We start from the raw sequence: 26,618 nt of genomic DNA on the forward strand, positions 1-26,618 counted from the left end.
TCATCTTGTGATGCTCTGGTGGTCTCTTAGATGTCTGAAAGAATAATGCTAGAGGACTGACTATAAAAACTGAGATATCTTAAACTTCCTCCTGGGGAGGTAAACTACTTGTGGTCTATGTTCTTAAGTCATCCTGGAAGGGTGATTTCTTTGTTAATGTAAGAGACTGTCAAAATTGCCTGTCAGTGAGAATCTGCAGCTACGTAACTGCCTTGCCTCTGCCTCCAGCTACTTGCAGTTTCTCTTGTACCTGTTAAATGTGTTGCTTATCTTGAGTAGCTACTGGCAGCATTGTGGCTTATGCACCGTAAGGAGATCTGGGAGGTGAGCTTGAGATATCTGAAAAAATGCTGTGTGGTATCTTGCTTTCGTATTCTGTGTTTTACCCAGAGGAGTTTGAGTGACAAATGCAATATAAATGTAGAGATGGAGTAGATTATCCTGTTCCAGGTTCTGGGAAAGATTGACAGTACTTAAATAGAAAGGGGAAAAAAAAGTATTTCTTGTGCAAGTGACTGCTAAACAGATACAGAGTTTTAGAACTTCTTGCTTACATAGCTGTCTCTGGTTAGACTTTACTTTATTTGGACTTCTTGCTCAATGATCTCCATTAAAAAGACAAGATCTATTTGCCAGAGTAAGGACATCTTAGTTTTGATTTCAAGACTAGAGTATTACTTCCTCTTTTAACTCCACACTAAGTCCAGGTAACAAGAATGCAGGAGAGCTGTAGCCGTAAGGAAGAAGTTTGAGATATGGCTCAAGAAGTTGAACGGTTGCTGTCACCATCTGAGGTAGTAAGAGAAGAAGACTTTATCCTAGCTGTCTGTACTGGGTTAAGCTGGGATGGAGTTAATTTTCTTCATAGCAGCCCACATGGAGCTGTGTTCTGGATTTGTGACCAAAGGAGTGTTGCTAATATACCAGTGTTTTAACTTTTGCTGAAATACACTTACCCAGCATCAAGGCCTTCTGTTTCTTACTGTGTCTCCCTTGGGAGTAGGATGTGGTGGGCCAGAGGTTGGGAGGCGATACAGCCAGGATAACTGATCCAAACTGACCAAAGAGAGATTCCATGCCATGTAACATCATGCTCGTCAATAAAACCAGGGGTGGTGGGGTGGGCAGGAGGAGTTTTTTCCAAAGTAGCGGTTGCTCAGAGGCTGGGTAGATATTGTTCTGTTGATAGTGAGTGATGGCTTCTGCATCATTTGTTTCTTTATCTATTTTTTTTTTTTCCCTTCACTTGTTAAACTGTCATTAGCTCAACCCAGGAGTTTCTCTTGCTTTTGCACTTCTGGTTCTTTCCCTGATGCCACTGCAAGGGAATGAGCAAGTGGCTGGATGGGGACTGACCTGCCAGCCAGGGTCAATCCACCACACTGTCCTGGATACCTCTGCTTGTTTTCATTGTACATCTAAAGTATGAACACATTGCCCCTCCTTTCCACATTGATGCCTCCTCCACTGCTTGTGTAGTCTTGCAAATTTCTTTGATTCAGAAAAACAGTATTGACAAGTGTAGCCAAGAGACAGAATGTAGAATTAGAAGGAGCATGGTATATTAATATCTTCCACCAAGGGGAAGTAAAATGTGTGTATGTTGAACTTGAACAGTTACAGGTTCATTTCCAGTAACATTGAACTCACCCACTGTATTAACAATACCCAGTGGTATGGGTTGTAGACTAGAAGCACCTTGATCATTTTGGCTGGTGAGAGCATAGCCAGGGAATCTGAAACCTTGCTGTCCAAAAAAATAGGGTTGTTATTTCCTAACCAGTGACTTGCAGGGCTGGGTCGTTATGGATCAACTACCACACTTGTTTGTATACAGCAGTTCTTTTTGTCTTGGATTCCCCTTCCTCCCTCTCCCCTTCCAAAGTTTTAGACATTAATTACCTACTCATGACTGCTTGGTGCAAACTGAGCAATGTTTATTAACCAGCTGCTTCCTTGATAGGATTATTGGTAATGGTATGCAATATAGATTGTGTTTTTAGCCTTGAATAAAATTGTAACATTGGTGATCTTTGTCAGCAGGATTTTACTGCTGTTAAGGAAAAAGTAAGAAGGTAGTAGGGAGGGAAAGATAGCAGTGAGTGGTTTGTGCATCATCAGTACACTGACTTTAACTAGTTCACCTATCAATTTACATTATTTAGTGTTAGGGAGAAATTGGCAGAAGGCTCAAGAAGCCAGGACACAGGAAATTCTCAGCTCTGAGTCTCAAACTGTCAAAATTGAGAATGCCATATAACTATCTGCTGATGCTGTTTGAAGTCCATGTTTGTTTTGGAAAGCTTTCCAAGAGATCTTGCTGCATTTTTGTGAAATAGTGGGGGTACTAGAGCTATACAGGTTTCAGGTTCATGAGTTCAGCAGTCAAAAGACAAGGTGAAATGGGATGGAAACCTACTTCTTCACATAAAATGCAGTAGATTCCGTGCTCATTTAGCTGCAGTTTTGGTAGCTCACTGAAATTTCAAGTGCTTTTTAATGTTAGAATACCTGAAATGTAGACTTATTTATTCTGAAACAGTAGGTAATACTGTCTTTTTTTTCTTTGATTTGTTTGTGTGTTTTTTTTTTTTTTTAATAGAATATTCAAATAAAAACTTTGGCAGATGATGTGGTAAGGTCTTTGTAACATCTTAATTTGCAATGGTAACTCCACGCTGCATGCTATTTTACTGCAATTGCTGTGGACAATATAACATGTTCTTACAAGGATATTAAGCAGGAGATTTCAGAAAATTGAGTTACTATTCCTGAAGGTCTTAATTTGTAACTTCAGTTGAAGAAGAATAATTGGTAATATCTATTTGGAGAAGCTCCTTTAACCACATTCTAAATACTTTAGTAATACTGTGGCTATGTTGAAACTGTTACACAACAGTTCAAATGTTATTTTTCTTCTCTTTCTTTTTAACACTAAAGGATCTACAGGGGTTCTTCAAAGTTAGTTGCCACATGATTCAGGTGGAATCATTCTTGGTAATAAGTGTGTACTGTATGTCAAACAAGAAGTTTGTATTCAGTAGCACTAACTTTATAATTCTGAATACTTTGACACCTGTTGTGAAGTATTTTTACAGAAACTTACGTCAAAATTGATTTCAGTAAAATGATAAACTTTTATTTTCTGTATGTAATAGTTAAGCCACACTGGCCATGTAATTAATCATCATTTATGTGTCTGAAATGAAGAAATTGTACCCAGTGATCATGTAGAAAATTAGTTTATGGCTTTAAAGTGATTTCACCTTACAATCTGATTAAACAAATTTGTTGTTAATAAGGTATACTTGATAAAGATCAATGTGGTGAAATTGATCTTAAATGGCTTTTGCCTGCTGAATAGGCACTTTAATGTAAGTGAACAGTAAAGCTGCTTTTGATGTATATTGGCTAACTTTGGATACTGCCTTTCGGGCATTGTGTCATCTTTGGCCTTTTCAGTGGGCTATACCCTAATTTTAGTTTCAAAAAGTTTATTATAAACTATTCTAATAAGGAAAAATGGGATTAAAGTAGAATTCTTGCATTGTTAAAGTTGTTAACAGTATCCTTGTAGGTATGTGTTTCTGTCCACAAATGTAAGACTTACAAGGAAGAAGAAAACCCAAACCCAACCCCCCTCCCCTCAAAAATGCAAACAAACAAAAAACCTCTAAGAAATTCAAAGGGTGTGCAGCTTATCTAGGGATACTTTCCCTTCAAAAATTTAACATAGTCTTGTAGGATCTCAAAAAAACAACAAAGCAAAACAAACAACAACAAAAAACCCAAGGAAAATAAACATGTTAAAGGGAAAAAAAGCTTTCTTCCCCATATTCAACAGCACTTGATCAAATTTCTCCACTTCTGACTGGACTAATCTAAAATGAATCAAAATTTCCTACAAATGAAATACTTCATTAAACTTTTCACACCTTGCAGAGGTTTAATGATAGAAAATATAAACTTGGATTTACATATCTTCCTAGAGATTGCAATGACTGCTATGAATGATGCTGGTAACCCTACGTAAGCTGCTGTTAGGTGAAAGCACATCTTCATAAGGCTGTTCAGTGCCTGAAACAAATACACTGGTATTTGTTGATGCAAGCAGAAATATCACTCTAGACATAATGTTCTCAAAATGAACATATATATAGTTAAAACCAATATTATTAAATAAAAAAAAAACTCTGACTCTATTCAGAATAATTAAATATCACTAATATGGTAATAAATGGCCTTATAAGGAAGGTGCTCTTGTTGGTTGTTTCCAATATTAACAAATTAACTGAGTAAGCATGCTTTTTTTAAAAAATAAAATAAATAAAATAAAAAAAGGTGGGGGGTTTGGTATGAGGCATAAACCAAGTCAGCCTTAACCGGTGAAATGCCATCGCAGACTCTCTGATATGCTTCCACTAATGTCTGTTACGTGTGTTTAACTATGGATGGCTGCTTCTATGTGAGTAATCCATTACCTGGCTTTTTTAAAAAATATGCACTAATTTCAGGAGTCCGTACTCAAAAACACTTCAAGGAATTGTGAACTATACTCGGAGCATTAATTCCTCTACAAACTTTATTTTACTTTAGCAGGATTTTTTTATAAGCCTGATGAACTTGTGAGTACCTCCTTCCCAACGCTGGCTTTTTCAGTTGTCCTCCAAAGACTTATAGCTCTTCAGGTGAAGGAACGCTTGGACATTACCTTTGTGGTACCATATTTATTCACTATCAGGATAATTAGGGAGTAATGTGAGAAGATGAACTCAAGATTTTGAAATGCTAAGTGTTTAACATAGATGGTGTACTTTTAGAAACTGTGAGACATAGTTATATCCCTTTTGCATGTGACTTGTCATGAATTTACCTTAAATGTTGTTGTCTCTCTATGGAAAGTAATCTCTGAATGTTAGAGTATTTTTACTTACAGTTCAATTTGAGTTTTAACTCTGCTGCTTGGATTAACTAAAAATGTGTGTATTACTGCCATGTAATTGGCTGCTTTCCTATATTTCTATTTCTGCTTATTTTTAAATGGATGTCTTTACAGCGTGACAGAATAACAAGCTTCAGAAAATCAGCAGTGAAAAAGGAAAAACCTCTCATTCAGCATCCTATTGACTCTCAACCTTCTATAAGTGAAATCCCACTTGCCCAGGCACTTGTTGATGAACGTTGCATGAACTTATCAGAAAAAGAAGTTATGGATCTCTTTGAAAAAATGATGGTAAGATTATGTGCTACATTGTTTTATGTGGTTTTAATATGTTTTTATCTTGTCATTTATTATGTAGCAGTGATATTCAAATGTTGTCATTTTGGAAGTATTAACTACTTGTGAAGGCCTAGCATAGCATAGGCCTGATAAACCTGGCTGAAATGGCACATAAACAACTGAGTAACTGACAGAATGCTAGTATTATATATGTTTACATTATTTGGTCTACTTCTACAGAGAAAACAAAGACAGAAAGCCAGGAATATAAATCTTAAGCTGTTGATTGCTTCATTAAGATAACCTTTATAGACCTTAGTTGTAGTAGATAGATACTGCTGTTGAAAGGTGATTTTTAATAAACTTCAGGAAATACCTTTGGAAAATAGTAATTTCTATTAATAAAATCCTTCTGTATAGAAAGCTGAATTTTTATATGGTCTTTCTGTTTTAGGATCACTTGTCAGGGTCTGTGGTTCTACTCACAAGCAAGCTTTTCTGTTAGTAATACAGAAATAAAATTTAGAAGTAGCTGTGTGCATTCTACCATGCACATTGTTGTTGATACACGAAGTATCAGGAAATGCAGACTTTCGAGTATTGTTAGAAATACAGTTTTCTGTATAATTCTTTAAAATTGTTGTAAACTTCCACACAGTCAGTATGGCCTAAGAATTGTCCTGTTCCATTGTGTAGCTCCACTCTGTTCCATAAAGTTGAGAATCTCTTTTGAAAGATTGTATCAGTGTTAATTAATACTTGTTTGATTTGCTTGTTAGATTGAGGGATTTATTTTATCTATTCCAAGTAATGTTAATTGAAGCAGACAACAGGTCTGTCTTCCAGAGACTAATAATACTTTTTGAAAAAAGCTGTTAGCTAGTAAGTTATTACAGTAACATTTACTGATTTTAGTTGCTAATCTGAAGTTACTTTGAGTTTTAATGGCAGGACTAGTCATGACTTGTAATGGCTACTTGTTGTATTTAATCAGTTATTAAGGTGAAACGGGCATCATTAGATTCAACCTAGCAAAGTATTTGGATTTTTATGTTTTAAATACATGAAATGTATTTATGTATACATACATACATACATACAAAACATGTTCACATCTACCCCTGCTACAAGCCAATAATCTAACAGCCTCCTGATTAGATAGTGCAGGAATGGTGTCTGTTGTCATAAGATTTTATAAAAAAAACTGAGGAATTTCACAAGAGTTAACACCTGATCAACTTGAGATGTAGAATTTTTGGTTTTGTGTTCCGGTTTTATTTCTTGAACCTAATGGTAACTACCCTTGATGCAGTTACAGTTTTGTCTAAATCTTGAAAACACTTAAAGTGACAGTGACAATGAGGTAACTCAAGATTAAACTTGAATGCAGATAAACTGGAAAAGTAACTTCTGTTTAAAAATAAGCCATTTGTTTAAGAAAAGGAGTATAAAAATAACAAAGATGAATAAAAAGCATGAAATAAAATCTTGATGTTGTGTGGTATGTTTCTTTACAGGAAGACATGAATCTAAATGAAGAACGTAAAGCTCCTTTAAGAGATAAAGACTTGACCACAAAACGTGAGATGGTTGTCCAGTACATTTCTGCAACTGCCAAATCTGTAAGTAGTTGCGTCTCCAAGACAGATGAAAGTGAGAAGCTTAGCTTCATGAGTGTTAATAATATCAAATCTGTAGTTACTAATATACTTTTAAATGTTTGCATCTGTGTCTGAAGGGTTAGTTTGTATTTCAGTTGTTGGACAATTTGAAAGTTTGATACTTTCTTCTAATCAATAAGAAACTGCAAATCCAGTGAGGTAGAGTAATGGATGGAACATGAGCATATTTCTGTGGAATTCATCTTACAAATTTTTAGTACCTTCTTGGAAGGCACAGTGTGACTTCATGGTTTCAGTAATGACATACTTACTGGATGTACAATTTGCAGCATTAGAAACAGGGAATCAACATATTGAAAGTATATAAAATTGAAGTAAAGTCAGTATTTTAGCTTAATTTGAATATGTTGAGTACTGTAGCTGGCTTGAAGACTGCATTAAATATTCTACTAAGAAATGTTCTGAAGGTAAAAAAAATCATTCATTTAGTGAAAAGATGGTCTTAAAATGAGTTTCAAATTATATTTTGAGTAGAAAAAAATATTTTCAGACCTTTCATTTGTGTAGATCATTCTCTGTGCTTAAATTGATTGATTAACTCTTAGCTGATGAATCCTTCATGAAGAGTTTTGGAAGCCTGTCTGTTTCAGGGTGCCAGAAGTGTAAGAGAACAACTGGATGCCTTAGCATTTGTTGGGGTGGAGAAATACAATTTCAAGTAGCAAAGAGCTGTAATCTATTTTCTGCAGTGGGACTAATAGTAGTGGGACTATTAGTACTGATTAGTTATAAAATAAAAAATACAACAGTAATGCTTCTTATGTGTTAAAAATTGACTATGGCAAATATAGTTCTTGTAATGTAAAAGGAGAATATACCAGAAAAATTAATTGATGAAACAGAGATATATGCATATATTGTGATTTCCCTAGAAATAGGTTCTGTCCTGATTTGTGCTGCTGTATGTTATATAAAGAATTTTGAAGAAGCTAGTGGTGAATTCTGAGGAACTGAATGTATTGCAGTATTGGGGAGAAATGGTGGTGAGGGTAGCTTTGTGTATCCAAGGGGCAGTAGTATGCTTCAAGTGATAAAATTTGCTATCAACACATAGTTCTTCAATAAAATTAGGTAATATATACTATTTTATTTTGAAATTAGGGTGAATATAATCTTTTTTGCACACTTAAGTTATTGTGTGCACTAAAAGGTTACTGGAAATTAAGACTGTGTGGAATAATTGTTCAAGTACATAATGGTAGTTCTACAGAGCTGAGTCTGAGTGCTGAATACAGAAAACATTAGAAGACAATCTATTTCTTAGTGAAATAAACTGACAAGTAAGTTAACATTGCTGTCTGCCTAGTGAATCTATAAGCATGAACTGCAAGCAGTGCAGTTGACTTGTTTTTCTTTTAACCTTTAAAATCAACTCTACAGAGTTAAACTTCAAAAAATCGAAACTACAGTGAGATGCAATTATGAGATGCAAATGCTTTACCTTGCATTGTAAACTTAAGTAAGGAAAAACTTGCATTATAATGTGAAAATGGTGATTTACATTTCTGAGAGGAATAATGTTCCCGCATGAGTTCATTTTAAACAAAATCCACAGTCCTTTAGTCTATCCTGGAAGGAATCCAGTGCTTAAAGCATAGTCTAGCTAAACATAAAAATTACTGGATAATTATTCAAGCTTATGCAGTGAATATTATGAAATTTCCTGTTAATATACTTTGCCTAGACTATCTTCGGGAACTATTGATTACCTATTGGAAGGTTTTTGTCTTCACTTGATGATCAGTGTTAAATCTTAAGTTTTTCTTAGTAAGCAAAAAAAAAAAAATTACTGAAGCAATAGAAACTTTCACAATGGAAGTACTTGGAATTCTTTCCCCAAAACATAGTTGGACGATGGTGACCTGTTGTATATTGATATCGAATGTAGCTGCCTCAATGCTTTTGTAGCTGACTAAGAAAAGCATGGCTACCATTGCATGTCTAACTGCTGAAAACTTTAACAGATTGCATTACTGCCACCATATGCACTGCAGCCTGGGAGACTTAACAGAACTGGGAATATGTTTGCCAAAATATACTAACGATTAAAAAAAAATCAAATCCCAAAATGTCCTCATATGGGAATGTGAGCTTTGATATTAAGGTGACTCCAGTATGGATGTTTTATACATATGCAAAATGTTTTTCCTAATGGAAAAGGAGCTCGTATTGAAATTTGTGTGCTTCCCTAAGTTCTTCTTGCAATTGAATCGCAGCATTTGAATGGAATAATTTAAGGCTGTTCAGAAATATGAATGACTTTTCTGTTGTGTGTTACCCTAATTTAGCTTTTAAATAACTAGCATCTTAACTGATTTAAAAAATATAAAAAGTAAAGCTCAATTGTAAAATGTTGATTGGGATCTTACAGTAATGCAAAACCTCATTTTCACTGTTAATTTCATCATCCGTTTAGTCAAAGAACTGTTCTACTCAGTTGAATTCAAGCCCTGACCAATTTGTACTGCATCACGAATTGTCAAGCTTTCTTTTCTTTAGGCCACCTTCAGGCTTGTCTTCCATGAAAATGCTGATCGCATTCAAAATGATCTTTCTTAAAATTTTCTGCCTTTTTCTTTGGTCACAGATAATTGTTCATCTGTTTTCCTTTTTTATACTGAAAATACTTAGGCCTTTTCTTCTGCTTAGAGCTCATGAATCACACTTCACAGTTGATATGACTTTTCTTGCAGTTAATTTCATGTTTGTTTCAGTTAGGCTTTTGAGCTCTCTCCACTCATTTGAAAATATCACACTCATTTGCTGATGTTGTCTTAACCAAATTATTTTTAAATTTGGTGCTTCATTTTCTCTGCCTTGTGTGCCATCTGCAGCATGTTGACCATGCTTTTCTGAAACGCTGTACTATCTTCAGAGCTCTGAGTGAGAAAGAAACTTTGGTTTTCAGTGAATGAAAAAAACCTGTCCTTTTCCTTGGAGGATAGAGGAAGTGTAGAAGCGAATAAGCTGGATGCTTTCATGTGAAGTGGTTATTTGTGCTTCTGGTTCCTTCTCTCACTCGAAGAGAAAGGTTGTTGACCATAGGAATTATACTGGGGAAATGGTGAAGGCTGAGAATTCTGTTTCAGATCTGAACTTGGTGACATCTCATGCCATATTGAATGAGTTGAACATTGATGAGAGGAAAAGGTACAAAATTGGGAAGAGATTGTCTGGTGATGACAGTCCCTCTTGTGCTTCTAGAGGAAGGTTCTTCAGGGAGAGGAGAGAAGAGGTGATTGTGAAAGAATTCCTAAAAGAATAGTGGAAGAGATGAGAGTAAAAAATGGAGGTAGAGGCTGAACAGATACAGTCAAATTCAGACCTCTGAACAAAATCATCCTGTCTCAGGATCTTAATCAGATAAAAATAGTTATTTAATAAACTGGGTTATCAAATTGCAGCAAATAACTGACAGGGAAAGGCCTGCAATATTTAACCAGAAGTCCATAGTCCTGGCGTTCATGGGAACACCATCATTTGTGCAGAGTGATAGAACAGAGCAGAGATGTGCTGCCTTTCTGCAGAGTTCTTCTGTGTAAAGTCAGCTTCTTGTCCATGAATATGCAGAGATGCTGTTCCCTGGTAAAGGAGATAAGATGTAATTCTGAAATCACTGTTTAATTATCCATGTAATTAAAAGCATCCATACTGAGCAGTTGCAGAAAAATGCCACACGAGATTTTCTGAAATGCAAGTTAGATCTATAACTGTAGGCTATATTTTTGATTATGCGAACTTAATTAAATTCACTGATGACATCATCTAAATAGATCAAAAGCTCCATAATAAATGAAGTCATTATATGTACAAGGAAGTCAGTAAGCCATTAGTTTTTTCTGTAGTTTTCTCAGTGTCATATGTAAAATCTGATCTGATAATTTTAACAAAATGGCGTATCTCTTAATCTTTCAAGATGTAGATGTCAAGCTAGGTATAGTTATTTGTTTGTAAATGTGTAAAATACTGATGATTCAGCAGCAGAACCTAAGAATTTTGAATTATTTCTCCTGCAGTAGAATACTGTTTTCCTATTGAGAAGTTGTAACTCTTGAACAGATTGATAAAGTAATAAAAGAATGTCACTACTACTAATGATTAAACACTGAAAAAATTGTGTGATGCTGCATCCTACTAAGTACTTTGCTGTGTTTATTTATGTATTATTATTATTATCTTTTTTACACAATAACCTCTCTTGGCTGACCACTGCATGCAGATAGTCGGAAGTAAAGTTCCGGTGAGTATGAACATGATAGTTTTGTTTTTTCTTATGAATACACTTCCGTTTTTAGGGATTAGGCTGCAATATTTTGGACTTTTATCTTGGCTTTAAAAGTTCAGTGGGCATAGCTGAATCCTTGTTTTATCAAAATAATTACCTACCTCAGTCATATTTATCTTACAAGTATAGGATCATTGATTGCACTTTTGAGGGATCTCTTTTTAAGTTTTCAGGAATCTACTTCCAAATACTTCAGACTCACTGAGAATTCATCTGTTCGTAGTGAGTTCAAATATAATTTAGGCTTGTCTTGCTTTTTATTGAAGGCAATCACTCGAAACTTTAAATTTACAGTATTTGGTCTTACCTAATTCTATTTAGATGTGGATTTTTTTAATGTCCTAATTGTTAGTATTCATAGTTTCTTATGGAAATGTCAGCTGCTTGATAGCAGTGTGAGAATAAGATTAATCTAGAGGATTCAGAAGGTCAATTAATAGCATAAGGGTGAAATCACTCACAGCATAAATTTATTAAGTGCTAAGCTACATTTTATGTTGTAATGATTGAAACTTAGTGATTTTTTTTTTTTTTTTTTTCAACAAGTATTTGAGACTTAATTTGTTGGACTGAATTCAACAAATTTTTGTATCCCATAAAAAAGAATTTTTGGGGGAATAATTCCGTGTACATTTTAAATGATAGCTGAAAGCTATGTTCTTTTTAATTATGGGTGGACTTTATTTTTGATTGCAGCCAAAAAAGGCTTTTCAGGTACTGCTTAAGTCATATTCAGCACTTCTATTTTGCAGTAAAAATAATAAAGGACAACCTATGACTTAAAATTGCCTAATTATTACTTCAGATGTACTTAAATATATAGCACATGGGGACAAAAATATTGCTGTTGGATTTGTTTTATTCAGTGGTCTTTAAACAGACTTTTCTGTCTGTATTCACCAGTACTTTTTAGTTTTGTACACAGTACTGGTTCTTATGCTGATTCAGGAAATACCTAAGCACAATGAAAGTATTTAAAGGTATTTGATTTTTGAGGGGACAAATTATTAATTATCCAGTTCAGTGCTTTAAAACCAGTTTCAAGGCTGCCACGTCATTTCCTTACGATATGAATTAGCTCGAACAGCTGCTTTGTGAAGAGATTAATTTATATAGGAATCTGGTGTAGGCAGAATGGGTAGTGAAGAAACTGTGCTGTTTTAATTTGGTGTCTGATGGGGTGCAAGAATAATGATGTTTTTGAACAGATAACTTGCAAAATAGTAAAATAAGAAACACGGCTCTCGGAGTATGACTTTGGCATATTATTGCTTACAGAATGCGTGCATCTTGGTGTGCTTCTTCTCAGTATATGTTTTTATAGGATTCATCTTTGGGACTTGATTGTATCTGCTGGCATATGTAGTTATTTTCCTGAAGATTTACAGATTTACTGTGGGGAAGGAGGAGAATAGTTTGGGCTATTGATGCTAGTACTGTTGGGTTGTAGCGACAATTGCAGAGAAGAGGTTTGCCTGTTAATGGGGAGTTTAGAGCTTTAAATTATTGAAGTTTTACTTGGGATCTCAAGTACTCGTGCCCACTTGTCATTTTAGCTGCCTGCAAAGTAACCTTTCCTTGCTTTTACAGACAGTGATAATTGAATTGAAATGGCAGCTGTGCATCTCCTCTTTATCTGTAAGGCATTAATGTAGATGTCTAAAGTAGGATTAGCTTGCTAATTCTACTTTTAATGGGTTGAATTAATGTCTTTGGCTAATAGCTACAGGGTGAAGTGGATATGAATGGTGTAAACTTCCAGTTTCTAGGTCAGGAGCTAATAGAGTGTTTCCTCATAGCTTGAACAAGGATACTGCTTTTGCACGTCAAATGCGCAACAGCTAGAGTATGTGTTTTAAAAAAAATAATTGAAATGCTTTTATGGCTTTCCTAAAAACAAACAAGCAAACCACCCACACCCCCTGCAAACAATTTGTCTTATCTGACTTTGTTGTTACATATTCTAATTAAAATACATTAGTTTCTTTGCTTGAGATAGAAACAGAATTGTCTTGGTAGAAAGTATGCAGAAACTCTTCAGTTGATCATTGGCAAGGGGGAAAGTGTAAGTTATTACTTCCACTTTGTTCGTAATTATGTTGGTACCAGTTACTTGTTTCTGTCTAAAGAGTGATTAATTTTCTGAATTACAAAGCAAGTGTAGTGCATTGGATAGAGGCAACCATCTATGATATTGTGATATTTCTATTCAATATACTGGCTGCCAATGTTCTCACTAAAGTAAACACTCTCCTGGATCCAATATACTTCTGACTTCTTCAGCTGAACTTGGCTTTAGCTTGAGACCTAATGAGGTCTGAATTATCTGGTGCCTTGAAGAGGAGTAGTTTGTGCAGTTTTTTCTGATCTTGTATATTAACTGTTACGGCTCATACCTTTGGTTCAGGTGTGCTTCACAGTTCTTTACCACGAAGCAGATAGAATATCTCCTTATTTCCCCATGGAAGGCAATATGCTTTTGCTTTCCCATTTTGTTAGATATTGGTTCTCAAGCTTGTTTACAGGCAGACCTCTGGTGTCACGTCCGAGTAGTGTATAAAGCTGGACATTTGTTAAGTCCTGGGTAAGGAATTTATTTGTCTAGCTAACATCTTTGAAGTCACCTGGAGTTAAAGTAGAGTAAGATAAACTGAAATAAAATGTCTAAAATATTGTTGCCTAGTTTTCTAAATATATTTTTAAAAAAATTATGTAGAGAGAAAACTATGCTTAAGTTTATTTTTCACTATATCCTGCAGTGTAAGGTGTCTCTCCTGTCTCTCTGTTGTCCCTTAAACTCTGAAAAGTGTCCTAAACAGACCTGAATTGGGAAAGCAAACTAGGTTTTCTTTCATGTACTTGTTTTTTGAGATTTACAGGAGTTCCTTTAAGCTCAGTTTTTCACTGAAACTTTGTAACTTCTGACTTCCTCAGAGAAGGGTTTTTAAAGGTGTGATCCAGGCTTTCATTTGAGTTGTCATGAATGAATAATTCTATGCCTTAATTGTAATACTGTGAAGGTGACTGGTCATGAAGTAATTTCTGAGATTTTCAGTCTTATGCAGTAATTTAATCTCTGAAAGTTCTTGTGTGGGACCTAACCCTCTGAGTTCCTTTGTACTTGGCTTTTGCCTTTGTCTTTATTAGATGCTCTCACATAAAGCTTCTCTTTCACTGAGACCTTGTACTTCAAAGTAAATGAGAAGCATATATGTTAAAATCTGATCCATGTAAAGGCATAGCATTACTTAAAAATAGTATTCCAATCAAAGTCTCTTTGAATAGGGAAATAAAAGAAGTAGCACCTGGTTTTAGCACTCCAATTAGTATGGCTAGAGGTGAGAGTGGATTGAGACTGAGAAGTTGATTGCAGAAAATATCAGAAAGTAATCCTGTTAAGATGAGAATTCTGAGTTAGAGTATTTGGCTGAAAGGTTTTGAGAATGGATTTTTATGAGCCATCTTTAGTGATCATCTGTTTTGAAGAGAGGGGAGAAGATGGGTGAGGAGATGCTTCCTTATTGCTATGCAGTTAAAGGTGCTTAGAAACGGGTAAGAAGGCACAGTAAGGAGGCTTAGGAGATCATGCTGCCAGTTGCTCTGTTCTAGCATATTTTAACTAGTTTTGAGGGAGTCATAGGCCTTCTGAAAACAAGGGACTAGAGAGAGGAGAGGGGCCTCACTAATATCCTCGACTGCATAGCAAGAGCACACTTTGGTTTGAATATGAAGGAAAACGTAGCAAAGACCTTAAACACCTCATCTGAATAGGAATCTCCTTTGGAGCTTGCAGCAGGCTACAGTGGAAGGGCTAACCACAGGAAATCATCCTTTTGGAAAAACAAATCTATCTTGCATTCTAGACTGCTTTTCAGGTTCTAGCTTAACATGTAATGGCATTTGCATGCAGTTGCAATTATCTCATCTCTTTATGGATTTTGTGGCTTACAGCAGCTCTTCTCTTCTCTTCTTTTACTCTTAGAGTCTGGGGAACGGCTGTTGTCTGAAGTTACAACAACTGTATCCAGTACTGTGTAGATGGTGTATGTTAGTTACACATGCAGTCTTTTTCAGTTTCCATCCAATGCAGTGAATGGCATAAAGCTGTTCCTGTTTTATAGTTCTTTACCTTATGGTCTTTGAGTGATGATTTTTCTGAAATATGATTTTTAATATGTAGTGCTAATATACTTATCTGATTTAAAGTCAGATCCTACTCTTGTAAAGACAACATCTACCCATTTATTTCTTTTTTCTTTGGTGGAAGAGTACCTCTTTATTTAGAAGGCTGATAGAGACGGATTGTAGCTCCTTTATATCCTGTGTGCTTTGCTACTTTGATGTATAACTGGAGTGTGTTATCCAGCTAAAAGCCGTTATGTGTATCAGCAAGAAACAAATGTCTTCAGAGTTGACGTTGTCCAGATGACACTGTTGTCTTAATGCATTCACAATCTGTGCCAGAATTTTGTTTTGTTGAGGTGAGAAAAAACAATCTGAAAGCATATTGTGGATATTTACATAGTTCTGTCATATGCATTAATACTGAAATATATGTAGGTCACAATCATTAACTGAAATGTAGACAAGTCATTTTGTTGTCAGCCAAACTTAGTGGCATTTTTTGAAAATTGATGGAAAGAATTTGAATAGGGCAAACCAGAAACTTCATAAAAAGTGTAGCTTTTTGAAAGAGAGACAATTAAAAGATTACAGTAGTCAGAGAAGTTCCTGATACACTTAAACCCAATATATATAAATCCTGTTCTAGGCTAGACACTTTTCATACTGCCTTTAGATCCCATGACATCTTTATCAGGTTCTCTTGAACAGAACATTTATAGCTAACGAGCTTTAGGAATTGCATATTAATCATAACCACTCTTCTGAGATAAGCCTACTTTTCTGCAACTTGTCAGAGCTGTACAGAAGATTAGTTGCACCCTTTGGTAAAATGCTTTGTATATTGTTCATGACTTTTAATACTACAGCTCTAAAAACTGATTGTCAGATATTCTAATACTGAAATACTTTGTAGGTAGTTATTCTTCTGTAATGGCACTTCAGGAGGGAGATGAGCTCTTCGTCAAATATTCCATATGATTCTTTTGTAGCAAACAAGTTCTTTTTGACATCTCTTGTTAGTGGCCAAATGTGGAATTAAGATACAGCAAGAAATCATAGGGTCATGCAGTTGCATGATTTTAAAAACACTGACTTAACAGTTGGTGGATACCAGCTGCTTTTCAACATAATTTTCAGGATCTTTTCTTCTTCCTTTCTTTTAGAGAAGAGAGAATTAATTCTAGGGTCAGAATATGTCCATAGTAATAATGCACAGCTTTCTTGAAACAGAAGAGATGTACTGTGGGAATGATCAGACAAGATTAATAACAAATGTAGGGGTTTTGTATCTCCCTGTTCATGGTTATTTCGAATAGAGTGTTATGAAGTAGGTGCTAAATGAGAGTGTGCAACGGTTAAACATGTTAATACAACTGAATGATGGAATTACATTTTTATATCCAAGATGTAGTACATGCACTTTAATCAAAGAAGTGAAGAAGATTCCAGAAAAATATTAATCCTTGTGAATGCAAAACCTAAACTATTAAACACTTACAACAAAGCAAAGTCAAGTCATATGTCTTTAATAATTGTACAGGAAAATGGTGATTTTAAAATTCACATGGAAATATTGGCCTTACATGTTGTCATCTAAATGCTGCTGTGATCAGCATAACATTAAGGTGCATTCTGTCTTCTGTGATAGGGTGGACTGAAAAACAGCAAGCATGAATGCACACTGTCCTCACAAGAATATATTCATGAATTGCGGTCTGGAATTTCAGAGGAAAAGCTTCTTAATTGTCTAGAGTCTTTGAGAGTGTCTCTAACTAGCAATCCAGTCAGGTAAGTAATAATTTCTGCTGTAGTTCTTGTCATGCTGTTTTTGCTAAGCATGAAGACTTGTTGGGGTTTTGTTGTTGTTGTTGTTGTTTTTTTTGTGTGGTTTTTTTTTTTTGAAACCAGAGTAATTGGTTGGCATGGGAAGGTAGTTCTCAGCACACTGGAAAAGGGTAAATGAAATGTTTGCAGCTGTCTGCAGTATCTTCTCACCTTTCACAGTGGGTCTTGACAACTTCTAGTTGCTGAAGCCAAGCATTTGTCTTAATGGTTAATGAGGCCTTCATGGGAAGTGAGACTCAAAGCAGCTTCTATGAAGACATGTCCAAGCAGTATTGGAGACATAGCTTTGCAAGTTTTATATTTGATAAAGAAATAATTAAAAGCGTTTTTCTTCATTTTTCCAGCTGGGTTAACAATTTTGGACATGAAGGTCTTGGACTTCTGTTGGATGTATTGGAAAAGCTTCTGGACAAGAAACAGTAAGGACTTGGATCATTTGAAGAGAGAGGTGGGGGAGCTTGTGAAGATTGTTTATACTTACATTATTTTCCTCCTCCTTTTCAAGGCAAGAAAGTATTGATAAGAAGAATCAACATAAACTTATCCAGTGCCTCAAAGCATTTATGAACAATAAAGTAAGAAATATTTAAAATTCAAGTACTTCTAGCATGATTGTTTTTTGTTGACTTCAAGATCTATGTAGCATGTTGAGTCTCAGAAAAGGAAGGAAAGCTTGTATATCCAGTGTCAGCTGACTCTTTGGAAATGTAGGTTTTAAACTTAGTGTAACTTGTTGAGGATCTTGTTAATAACCTTTCTCAATATGCGTTTTGTCTTAGTTTTGTTAAATGTTACTGATTTTTTGAAGTAAAATACTTGGCAAACAGAGGATGATAATATGGGTTTAAGGTAAGTGAATTTGGAAATTAATTGCTTGTGAAATTGAAAAGATTTTTTTCTGAATTCACATTTCAGTACAATAGGTTTTGTTAATATAATGTACTTTTCACCTGATTTTAAATTGGGTATCATTTAATATCTTTTAGTTAACAGTTTTTAAGTCGGTAGGTAGTGGGTAAAGGGTAAAACTTCAGTCTAGTTTAAGTTGTATCTGTTTCTTACATGAGTTACTCCTGTTCACAAAGTGTGAGTACTGTTTCTAGAAGCTGATGTGCTAAACTTGTAATTTTGCTTTATTCATAGCAAAATGTAAAGTGTTATAATGATTTATTCCCCCCTACCCATAACAGGTACAACTGAGCATTGAAATTACTTTTAACTACTGTTACTCAGCTCAGTAAAATCTCACACAATGGCCTATCTGATGAAGTGGAAAAAGTAAACTTAAATGGGCATGTGCTTGCCCCCTACTATTCCTACACTTACAGTGTAACTGGAAACAATTAGTTAACTGATTTACCAGCTATCCTGTAGTTAGTGAAAATGAAAAAGAGAAATAATGCTACTTTTAAATAAATGCCAATGTGTAAGGGTTTTTTTTTAATTTATCTTTACAGAAAGTGAAATAGAATATACGATAAATAAAATATAGTTGTTTCGAAAAAGAATTTCAACATCTATCAGTCATTGTATGGAAAATATTATTTTGACTTTCCAGGAGCTGTTATAGTCAAAGGAAAAAAAATGAATGAATTTTTCATACTTTTTCAGATATAGATAGAAAAAAATAAATCTGATTTTTCTTTTGGTATATATCTCATTTTACAAGATACTGTATCTTCCCTAGGAGCTAACTCACTTTCTTAGGAGAAAGCCTCAAATGTAAGATTGAGAAGACTGACTTGTGTTCCTAAGCATTTATAGCCAGAAGGTTGTAGTAGCGTGTTGCTAAAATTCATATGAGGAGAAGGGTACGAGGATTCCTGAGGATCTGAAGCCCAAAGATGATGATGAGTATTCGAGGCAGATACAGTCTTTTCACTGTAAGCTTTTTGTTTCTTTAAGTACGGATTGCAAAGGATTCTAGGAGATGAAAGAAGTCTCTTGCTGTTATCAAGAGCAATTGATCCAAAGCAACCACACATGATGACTGAAACAGTGAAAATACTTTCTGCTATCTGCATTGTGGGAGAGGAAAATATGTAAGTAAGATATTGCAATTTTTTTTTTTTTTTTTTTTTTTTGAATGCTCATGAGTTGTCAGTGTGGACACAGGTGAGAAAACTTGTCAGTGAAACAAATGTAACCTGTTAAGTCTTTATTTTCTTAATGTAGTTTAAATGAAAAGAGACTTTCACCTCTTCTGATGCATTAATCCAGTATTAAATCAGACAAAAGCAAATGAGCAGAGATCTACAATCCATGGCTGAAGTGGAAGGTCTGAAAGGACTATGATTGCTTACTAGAGGAGAGAAGACTTAATGAGCCATAACTGTTCATAAATGGCTGCTGAAAAAACCCCATATATAATATATATAGTATAATCAGGAATTGTGAAATTTAATTATGACAAGGAAAGCTGTCATTTTTAAAGACACTTTAGAACAATGTGTATTAGCATGAGGCACTGCTGAGACTATTATTGTGGTGAGGATTGAGATTGAGACATCTCCCCTGAGGAGGGGAGATTAATTTATATTTGAAAATAACTGACTTGACACCATGTGTTAAGATTTTTTTCATTAGTTTAGAAGATAATAATGGAGAAATATATGTATGGATTTTATTAAAATATCACCTCTCTACCTAAACAGAATAAATTTGACGGTGAAAAATTTACATTTAAAGCTGAGGTTTTGAGTAGTTCAAGTTATGGAGTTATGTAGCATATGTCCATGAGCTTTTTAAAACAAAGATAATCATTTGGCATATATTTGCTTTGCTTTACTGAGTGTCTTAGTTTACTAAAGGTTAAAAATGACAAACTCCATGTCTTCTGTACAATAAATAGATAAAAACATTTTGATGTGGTATCCTTTTTTGACAGTTTATCTTTCTTTTAGTCTGGACAAGCTTTTAGGTGCTATAACAACTGCTGCTGAAAGGCACAATAGGGAACGTTTTTCTCAGATTGTTGAAGGACTGGAAAACCATGAATTCTTACAACTGCAGGTGGGTTTACATTTTTTATATGCTTGCTAATAATTCAGAAATAATATAAAATGCTCGAAGATAGTGTATTATTTTTTGATTTTTAAATTTTTTTCCAGCAAAATCTTTATTGCTATTACTCCAGTGTTCAGTAAAAAAGCAAAAATAAGTAGAACTGGCCTACTGATACTAGATTTTCTAATTGATAATGGTGTGAAACCAAGAAACTCACTTCCTTGTCCCAAAAATAGGGTTATGAAGTCTTGACCTTAATAAAAAGAGAGTAATTCATGATACTCCTTTTCTTGGATACCAAATGTAATGCTTGGGTACTGAGACTGTGAAAGCATTTTGTTATCTTGGCCACTGCTTAATCTTCTTGACTGGGAATTTTGTGTGGTTTAATGGACCAGTAAAAATCCAACTCTCGGTTTGTCCTCTGAAAGGTTTTAGTTGTCATTACTGGAGCCCTGAAGAGGTTGGAGTTTAAGGAGTTCGAGGCAATGCTCCCTGTATATCTTCTCAGTTTAGGGAAGAAGCATGAAACTTACTGGTTTCCTACTTCATGACCTTGTTGATTTAAATTAAACAAATAAACAAAACCAGCCACAAAACGTTCCTGCTCCCCCTTCCCACCTCCAACCCTCCTCTAACCTCACTTAGACATCAGTAAAGGTACAATTGCAAGACTCATTAACTTGTTTCTGACAAAATCGTTCTTTACTCGTAATGTATTAGCACAAGCCATTAAGCCAGAGTCTCTTCTGGCAAAAGCAATCATAGCAGATGGCACCTCTTCTCTCTATTAATTTCAGATTGGACATGTACTTTGGCTTGTTAAGTCATGTCATAGTAGTAAAATAACAAGAATCATTCAGGCGAGCATGATGATACTACATTATCTGAAGATACAGCTGTATAAAGGGTGTGCCTTTGAAAGTGCTTTAATAGAAATTTAAGACTCCATAAGGTGTTCCATTAAAACTAAATAGTGAATGTAATTAAAGCAGGAAGGGAACGTTCATCTGACTTCTTTCTCTGCAGCTGTTGATTTTTTGTTATTTTATTTTTTCTACTCTAAGGCTACTACTACTTGCAGTCAACATCTTTTACCAAACTTGGTATTTCCCTGGAGTCCCATTTTAGTCTTTTAATGTGTATCAGCACTTTTGGCATTATGCTATTGTCTACCTGTTTTAAAGTAAATCAATTGAAGTGCACAGCTGTTCAATTAAAGCATTAGCCAGTATCCTGAGACTTCAAGCATTTTGCAGAAGTGCTTGCAGGAATAGAAAAGACACTTGGTGATGTGAATTATTTTATGTATGGGTGGTTTTGGGGTTTTTTGTATTTTTTTTTTTTTTTTAAATTTGATTACTGTATGAACAGTTTTTTTCATAATGGTGAATACTAAAGACAAAGAGATGCAATAGGGAATTGTAGAATGGCAATAACATTATGAAATAAAGTATGATCCAGTCTGTGCTACAAATTTGACATAGAAGCACTCACAGTATGAAAACAGAAGAGTTTTTGATGTTGCCTAAATTAACCAAAGTCAAGTGTTGCATGTGTGCTGCATAATAAATAATATCCGTCTCTTGACATTTAGTTTTGTAATTAATCTGAAATAGTTAAAGACAGGATTTATTTTCATTCTATACACACTTTTTGCATATATTTCTGATAACAGGTAGCATGTATGCAGCTCATCAATGCCCTTGTTACATCCCCAGAAGATCTTGATTTCAGGATACACTTGAGAAATGAGTTTTTACGCTGTGGCCTGAAGAAAATATTGCCTGTAAGTTATTTGTATAGAGGAACTGATCACAGTCAACTGTTATTTTTTTCATTATATAATATTTGAAAGGGGGCGAATTCTTGCCTTAAAAAAAGGAAAATTAAGACATACTGTGTCTTGAAAAATAGGGCTTGAAAGATAAGGATAATGAAGAGCTTGATATTCAGCTGAAAGTGTTTGATGAGAACAAAGAAGAAGACTTAATTGAACTGTCACATCGTCTCAATGATATCAGAGCTGAAATGGAATATCCTTTATAGAAATGGTGTTATAACTTGTTGCATTGTTTAATAACTTCGTTAAATGTAAGTCAGAATGCTCTATGTGCAGTTTATTTGTCACAGTTGTGTATCTTACCAGGGACTTTCTCAAGCAGATTTCTTCCCACTTGTTTTTTTAAAAAAAACTTATTCAGAAAATTAGTACTTAAATTTGCATGTCAGATAGAAGTTGTTGGGAACTGAATTATCTTTTCTGAAATAACATTTACTAAGGTAAACTCTGGATTGTAATACATGAAGATATAAAATTACACCCATGGAAGATGATAAGGTGAAGAAAAAGAGTTTTGATAACCAAATTGGAACAAAATTTGTAGTAGGTTCTGAAGCACTGAAGGTGCATGCCTTCTTTAGTTGTGAAGGAGCAGTAAAATTAAAGTTATGTGACTTCAGAACGGTTGCTTGCAGTTTTTGAAAGAGTAGTAGCTGGTACTTAAGAAGCAGAGGAAGGTAGATGCAACTAATGACAAGAATATAAAATCACCAATAAGTAATGTTGTTGCATTACAGAACAGGTAATTACAGAGAATTTTCTTCTTTCAGAAATTAAAATGATTGATTAGAGTGTATTTGCCAACAGCCTGGATCACTTCAGAATGAAAATGAAAGCTTTGTGTGAAATATATTTACAGGATTCCATGATAATAAGTATGTAGTGTAATTTTTCTGAGCAGTAATGAAACATGTCATCCAGGTTGGATGAGGCTTTGAGCAACCTGGTCTAGTGGAAGGTGTCCCTGCTGATTGCAGGGGGATTGGAACTGGATGAGCTTTAAGGTCCCTTCCAACCCAGACCATTCTATGATTCTATAAATGTTAAACAGGGGACAGTTTCTGCAGATGATCTTAGTGGAAAAAGGATATTTACTAATAAGGATAGTAGTCCAGAGCGTTGAAAGGTTTTACTTGAACAATATGAATAACAGGTAGAGAACTGCATTTGGGTGGCTGTTTTGTTGTGTGGTGGGTTTTTTCTTTTTTTCTCTTTATTTTTGTTGTTTTTAAGTCTTTGTATTTCCTTAACAATGTTTGCACTGATGTGAATGAAGTATTTCATCTGCTGTATAATATGTTGAAAGATACTTCTTCTGAAAATTACTTCTTGTCAATTCTCCAACATTTCCTTCTCATCAGGAGTGATTACTATGTTCGGTAAGTGTCAGCTGTCAGGTTTGATTTTATTTTATTTTATTTTTTTTTTTGGAGGGACTAGGGGGAAGAATAGAAATTAAGATCCTGGTAAACTGAGTAGCTCATAATCACGTGTGAATAATTGCTCTGTAACTGGTGTGTTATTTGTCTTTCAGCTTTATGTTAATATTGAAAAGATCTTGTTGAATATAATAAGGTTGAAGTCTTTGAAATAAGCATTATTCTAACACCCTCATCCCAAAATCTCTTCAAATCATTGAGCACTTTTTCCTTTATTCAAATTTGATAGCTTCATGACTTGAAAGAACTTGAAAGTTAGTTGTATAACTAATAACTGAAAATAGTTCCATGGTGCCTTTTATCTTCTCTTTTCAATGTAATGTGTATGTTATATGTACACCTTGTAGTGCCTTAGCAGTGTCAAAGTACCACATACAAAATCTTGTTTTAAGAAGTAATTTTTTGTTGTAATGGGATGATAAAAACAATTGATATGCAAGATGATAATATTAAGAATATAACCTGAGAACTCTTATATTTATATATATATATGTATTTTTTTAATTTAAAAGTTTGGAATATGATCAGTTTAGGTTTGAGAGTTTCCTACTTTGGGAGCTCTATGGTATGTGAAATTGAGATGTAATACCTTGCACTGGTAAGAACTAATAATTTTGAGCACAGAATCCCCTAATCTTAGAGTTTCCCTTATGTTGCTGTGTGGAGATGTGTATCAAGCAATTAAGTTAATAATTAACTCATTTTCTAAGTAACTGAATACTGGTACCATTGCTAGTGATGGAATTCACTTTGGGAATGTGCTAAATAATTCTTGCAGTGTATATTGAAAATACTGAAGACGTTGTTTGTTTTATTGATTCTTGTCTGACAAAGGATACGTGAAAAGTGCACGATGTTTTGTAGACTCCTGAACTTCTGATACTCTTCTGAGAAACTGGCAACTGTGCTTTTATTAGCCAGAGCACAAATAAGACTTTTAACTTGAGCCTTTTACTGGCAATTTTATAATTCATGTATTAGGAATCTAAAAAATTAGAATTTTTTCCCCTGCTCTATGTTGTGTAAAATATTGTTCATGTTCTTATTACCTTCTAACGTGCTCTTTTTTAGACCTCAGTATTACAAGATAATAGAAGAATGTGTATCACAGATAGTATTGCACTGCAGTGGCACGGACCCAGATTTTAAATGTAGAGGAAGAATGGACGTAGACTTTACTCATCTTATTGGTCTGTATACTATAAACAATTTTACCTCATTTTACTGAAGTGCATGGTTTTCTGTATATTCTTCTGTTGAGACTTAAATTGACTGTGTGAATTTTTTCAGTTTTTGGAAGTAGACATATAAGCTACAGGTGTACTTGTGGAGAAGGGCAGATCAGACTCTGCAGCCTTTAACAAAATGACACTGATGAAATTTACTTCTCCAAGTTTGTCTTGACTTATGTCTGAATAAGTCTAAATAACCAAAAATTGCTTGTTCACAAATTCTGTGAATTTCAAGTCTGTTACAAATATTGAAACTTACATTAGCATTCATTGCTAGTGTATTTGTAAATGTTATATGGTTCATTCTAAGAGTATTTTCTGTAACATTTTCCAAGTGTTTGAGGTTAGTTTAAGGTAAACTAATCAGTTAAAGCAGCGGGGGACTGTGGATGTAATGTCTGACTAGTTTTCAGTATAACTGGTTTGTCTCTTCATGCCACTTCCTACCTATAAAATATAGTTACTGGTGTTTACCTCACTTACAAAATGTTTAGCGTTTTACACTGCATGAAAGTCAATTGAAGTGCTTTGTACCATTGTTGAATGAAGAAGTCTGTGCTTTGCACTCTGTCCAAATTCTCCTTGCCTGTGAAATCATTGTACTGAAATAAGAAAATGCCTGATTTTGGATTCCTAATCTGAAAAGGAGGCTTTCTGATTTGATGCCTCAGAAGTAACTGTTACTTCATACTAGTGTAAAAGTCTCTTTTCCATCTCTTATTTAGTAGTAGATTCATATAAAAGAGAAGGGCGTGCAGACTTAGATGTGTTAGAGACAGGACAACTACAGTGATTGATTCATCTTCAAATTCCTTGATCATGTGTCCTCGCCACTTTTTATATTTACAGATTTTACTTATCAAAATAATTCACCAAATGTTTGGTAAGATCAACCTAGTAATTCATTGTATTTTTTGTCTGTTGCTTTGTGTCATGGAGTCATAGGTTAATTATGGTTGGAAGACACTTCAGTGTTGTGGTACCTGACCTCTGTGTGGTATTTTATTTAAATTCTAGATGCATGCGTAGACAAAGCTAAAGTAGAAGAGAGTGAAAAGAAAGCAGCAGAATTTTCCAGAAAGGTAAGTCCTAATAATCACTGTTTTTAAGCTATGGAGCAGAAGCCTGACAAGAACACCATTGGCTAGTTTCACAGTAGAAACTTAGTGGAAACTGGGATATAGTGTATCTCATGGGCAGGATGGTCTTTTAACATTTAATAGCTGTGTGTGTGTGTGTGTAAGGCTCAGATTCCAGCTTACTCTGGATCCAAAAGTAGATGAGTGGTATTAGTTGTACATACCTTCAGTTCTATTCCTCGGCTGTAGGTAACTGATGGGAACAATTCCCCTTGCTGCTATTTTGTCCTGAAATACTTAGTCATAGTTAAATGCCTAAGGTCCAGATATATGGGTTAAAAAAAAAAAAGCAAGGTGGGGAAGAAACTTACCAAAAAGCAGTGTCATTCAGTGTTTGAAAAAGCATCAACTCTTTAGGCACCGTGATGCTAATATTAAAATACTGCTTTATTTCCTTATAATGCTCCAGATAAATTACTATGTTACGAAGGAGAGTAATTTATTTCCTTATCATTCACATTTAGGAATCTTACAGTGCATTTTAGAACAACAGTTTCATTCTTCTGGTTCAGTTCTCTTTTATGGGGAACTTGGTAACTAAATCCTGTTTCAGTCATGGGCAGTTTTCATTTATTAATAGATAGAGGAGAGGTTAGATGTTTAAAATTATTTCTGTAGGAAGAATTCCAGCTCAGTATATTTCTTGTAATAAAATTTTTGGAGTCTATTTCTAAGGAAATTGATTCTTATACTTCTGTTTTGTCACTATTGGTGTTTGTGCTGAGCGTATCTTGCTACAACATGTTTTCTCAAATTACTGTTTCCCAGATTTTGTTAATAGATAATTTGCTAATCTCAGCT

At 34.6% G+C, this 26,618-nt stretch overlaps 1 protein-coding gene across 1 annotated transcript in view; it reads left to right on the plus strand.

The window, feature by feature from the left end:
* Nucleotides 1-755: 755 nt before the first annotated feature.
* DIAPH2 (diaphanous related formin 2) overlaps nucleotides 756-26,618 on the plus strand; it is a gene marked incomplete at its 3' end in the record, with an annotated part of 109,548 nt that continues 83,685 nt past the window's right edge. The window contains exons 1-15 of the mRNA XM_029085540.1: nucleotides 756-794; nucleotides 2,603-2,635; nucleotides 5,057-5,233; nucleotides 6,739-6,843; nucleotides 11,123-11,143; nucleotides 16,962-17,101; nucleotides 17,503-17,577; nucleotides 17,664-17,733; nucleotides 19,064-19,200; nucleotides 20,062-20,170; nucleotides 21,843-21,953; nucleotides 22,082-22,200; nucleotides 23,270-23,386; nucleotides 24,518-24,636; nucleotides 25,696-25,760. Coding sequence (XP_028941373.1) covers nucleotides 756-794; nucleotides 2,603-2,635; nucleotides 5,057-5,233; nucleotides 6,739-6,843; nucleotides 11,123-11,143; nucleotides 16,962-17,101; nucleotides 17,503-17,577; nucleotides 17,664-17,733; nucleotides 19,064-19,200; nucleotides 20,062-20,170; nucleotides 21,843-21,953; nucleotides 22,082-22,200; nucleotides 23,270-23,386; nucleotides 24,518-24,636; nucleotides 25,696-25,760 — 1,437 coding nt within the window. The remainder of the gene's footprint in view (nucleotides 795-2,602; nucleotides 2,636-5,056; nucleotides 5,234-6,738; nucleotides 6,844-11,122; nucleotides 11,144-16,961; nucleotides 17,102-17,502; nucleotides 17,578-17,663; nucleotides 17,734-19,063; nucleotides 19,201-20,061; nucleotides 20,171-21,842; nucleotides 21,954-22,081; nucleotides 22,201-23,269; nucleotides 23,387-24,517; nucleotides 24,637-25,695; nucleotides 25,761-26,618) is intronic.

Source organism: Antrostomus carolinensis, unplaced genomic scaffold (assembly GCF_000700745.2).
Source record: "Antrostomus carolinensis isolate BGI_N321 unplaced genomic scaffold, ASM70074v2 scaffold14786, whole genome shotgun sequence".
Classification (NCBI taxonomy): Eukaryota; Metazoa; Chordata; class Aves; order Caprimulgiformes; family Caprimulgidae; genus Antrostomus; species Antrostomus carolinensis.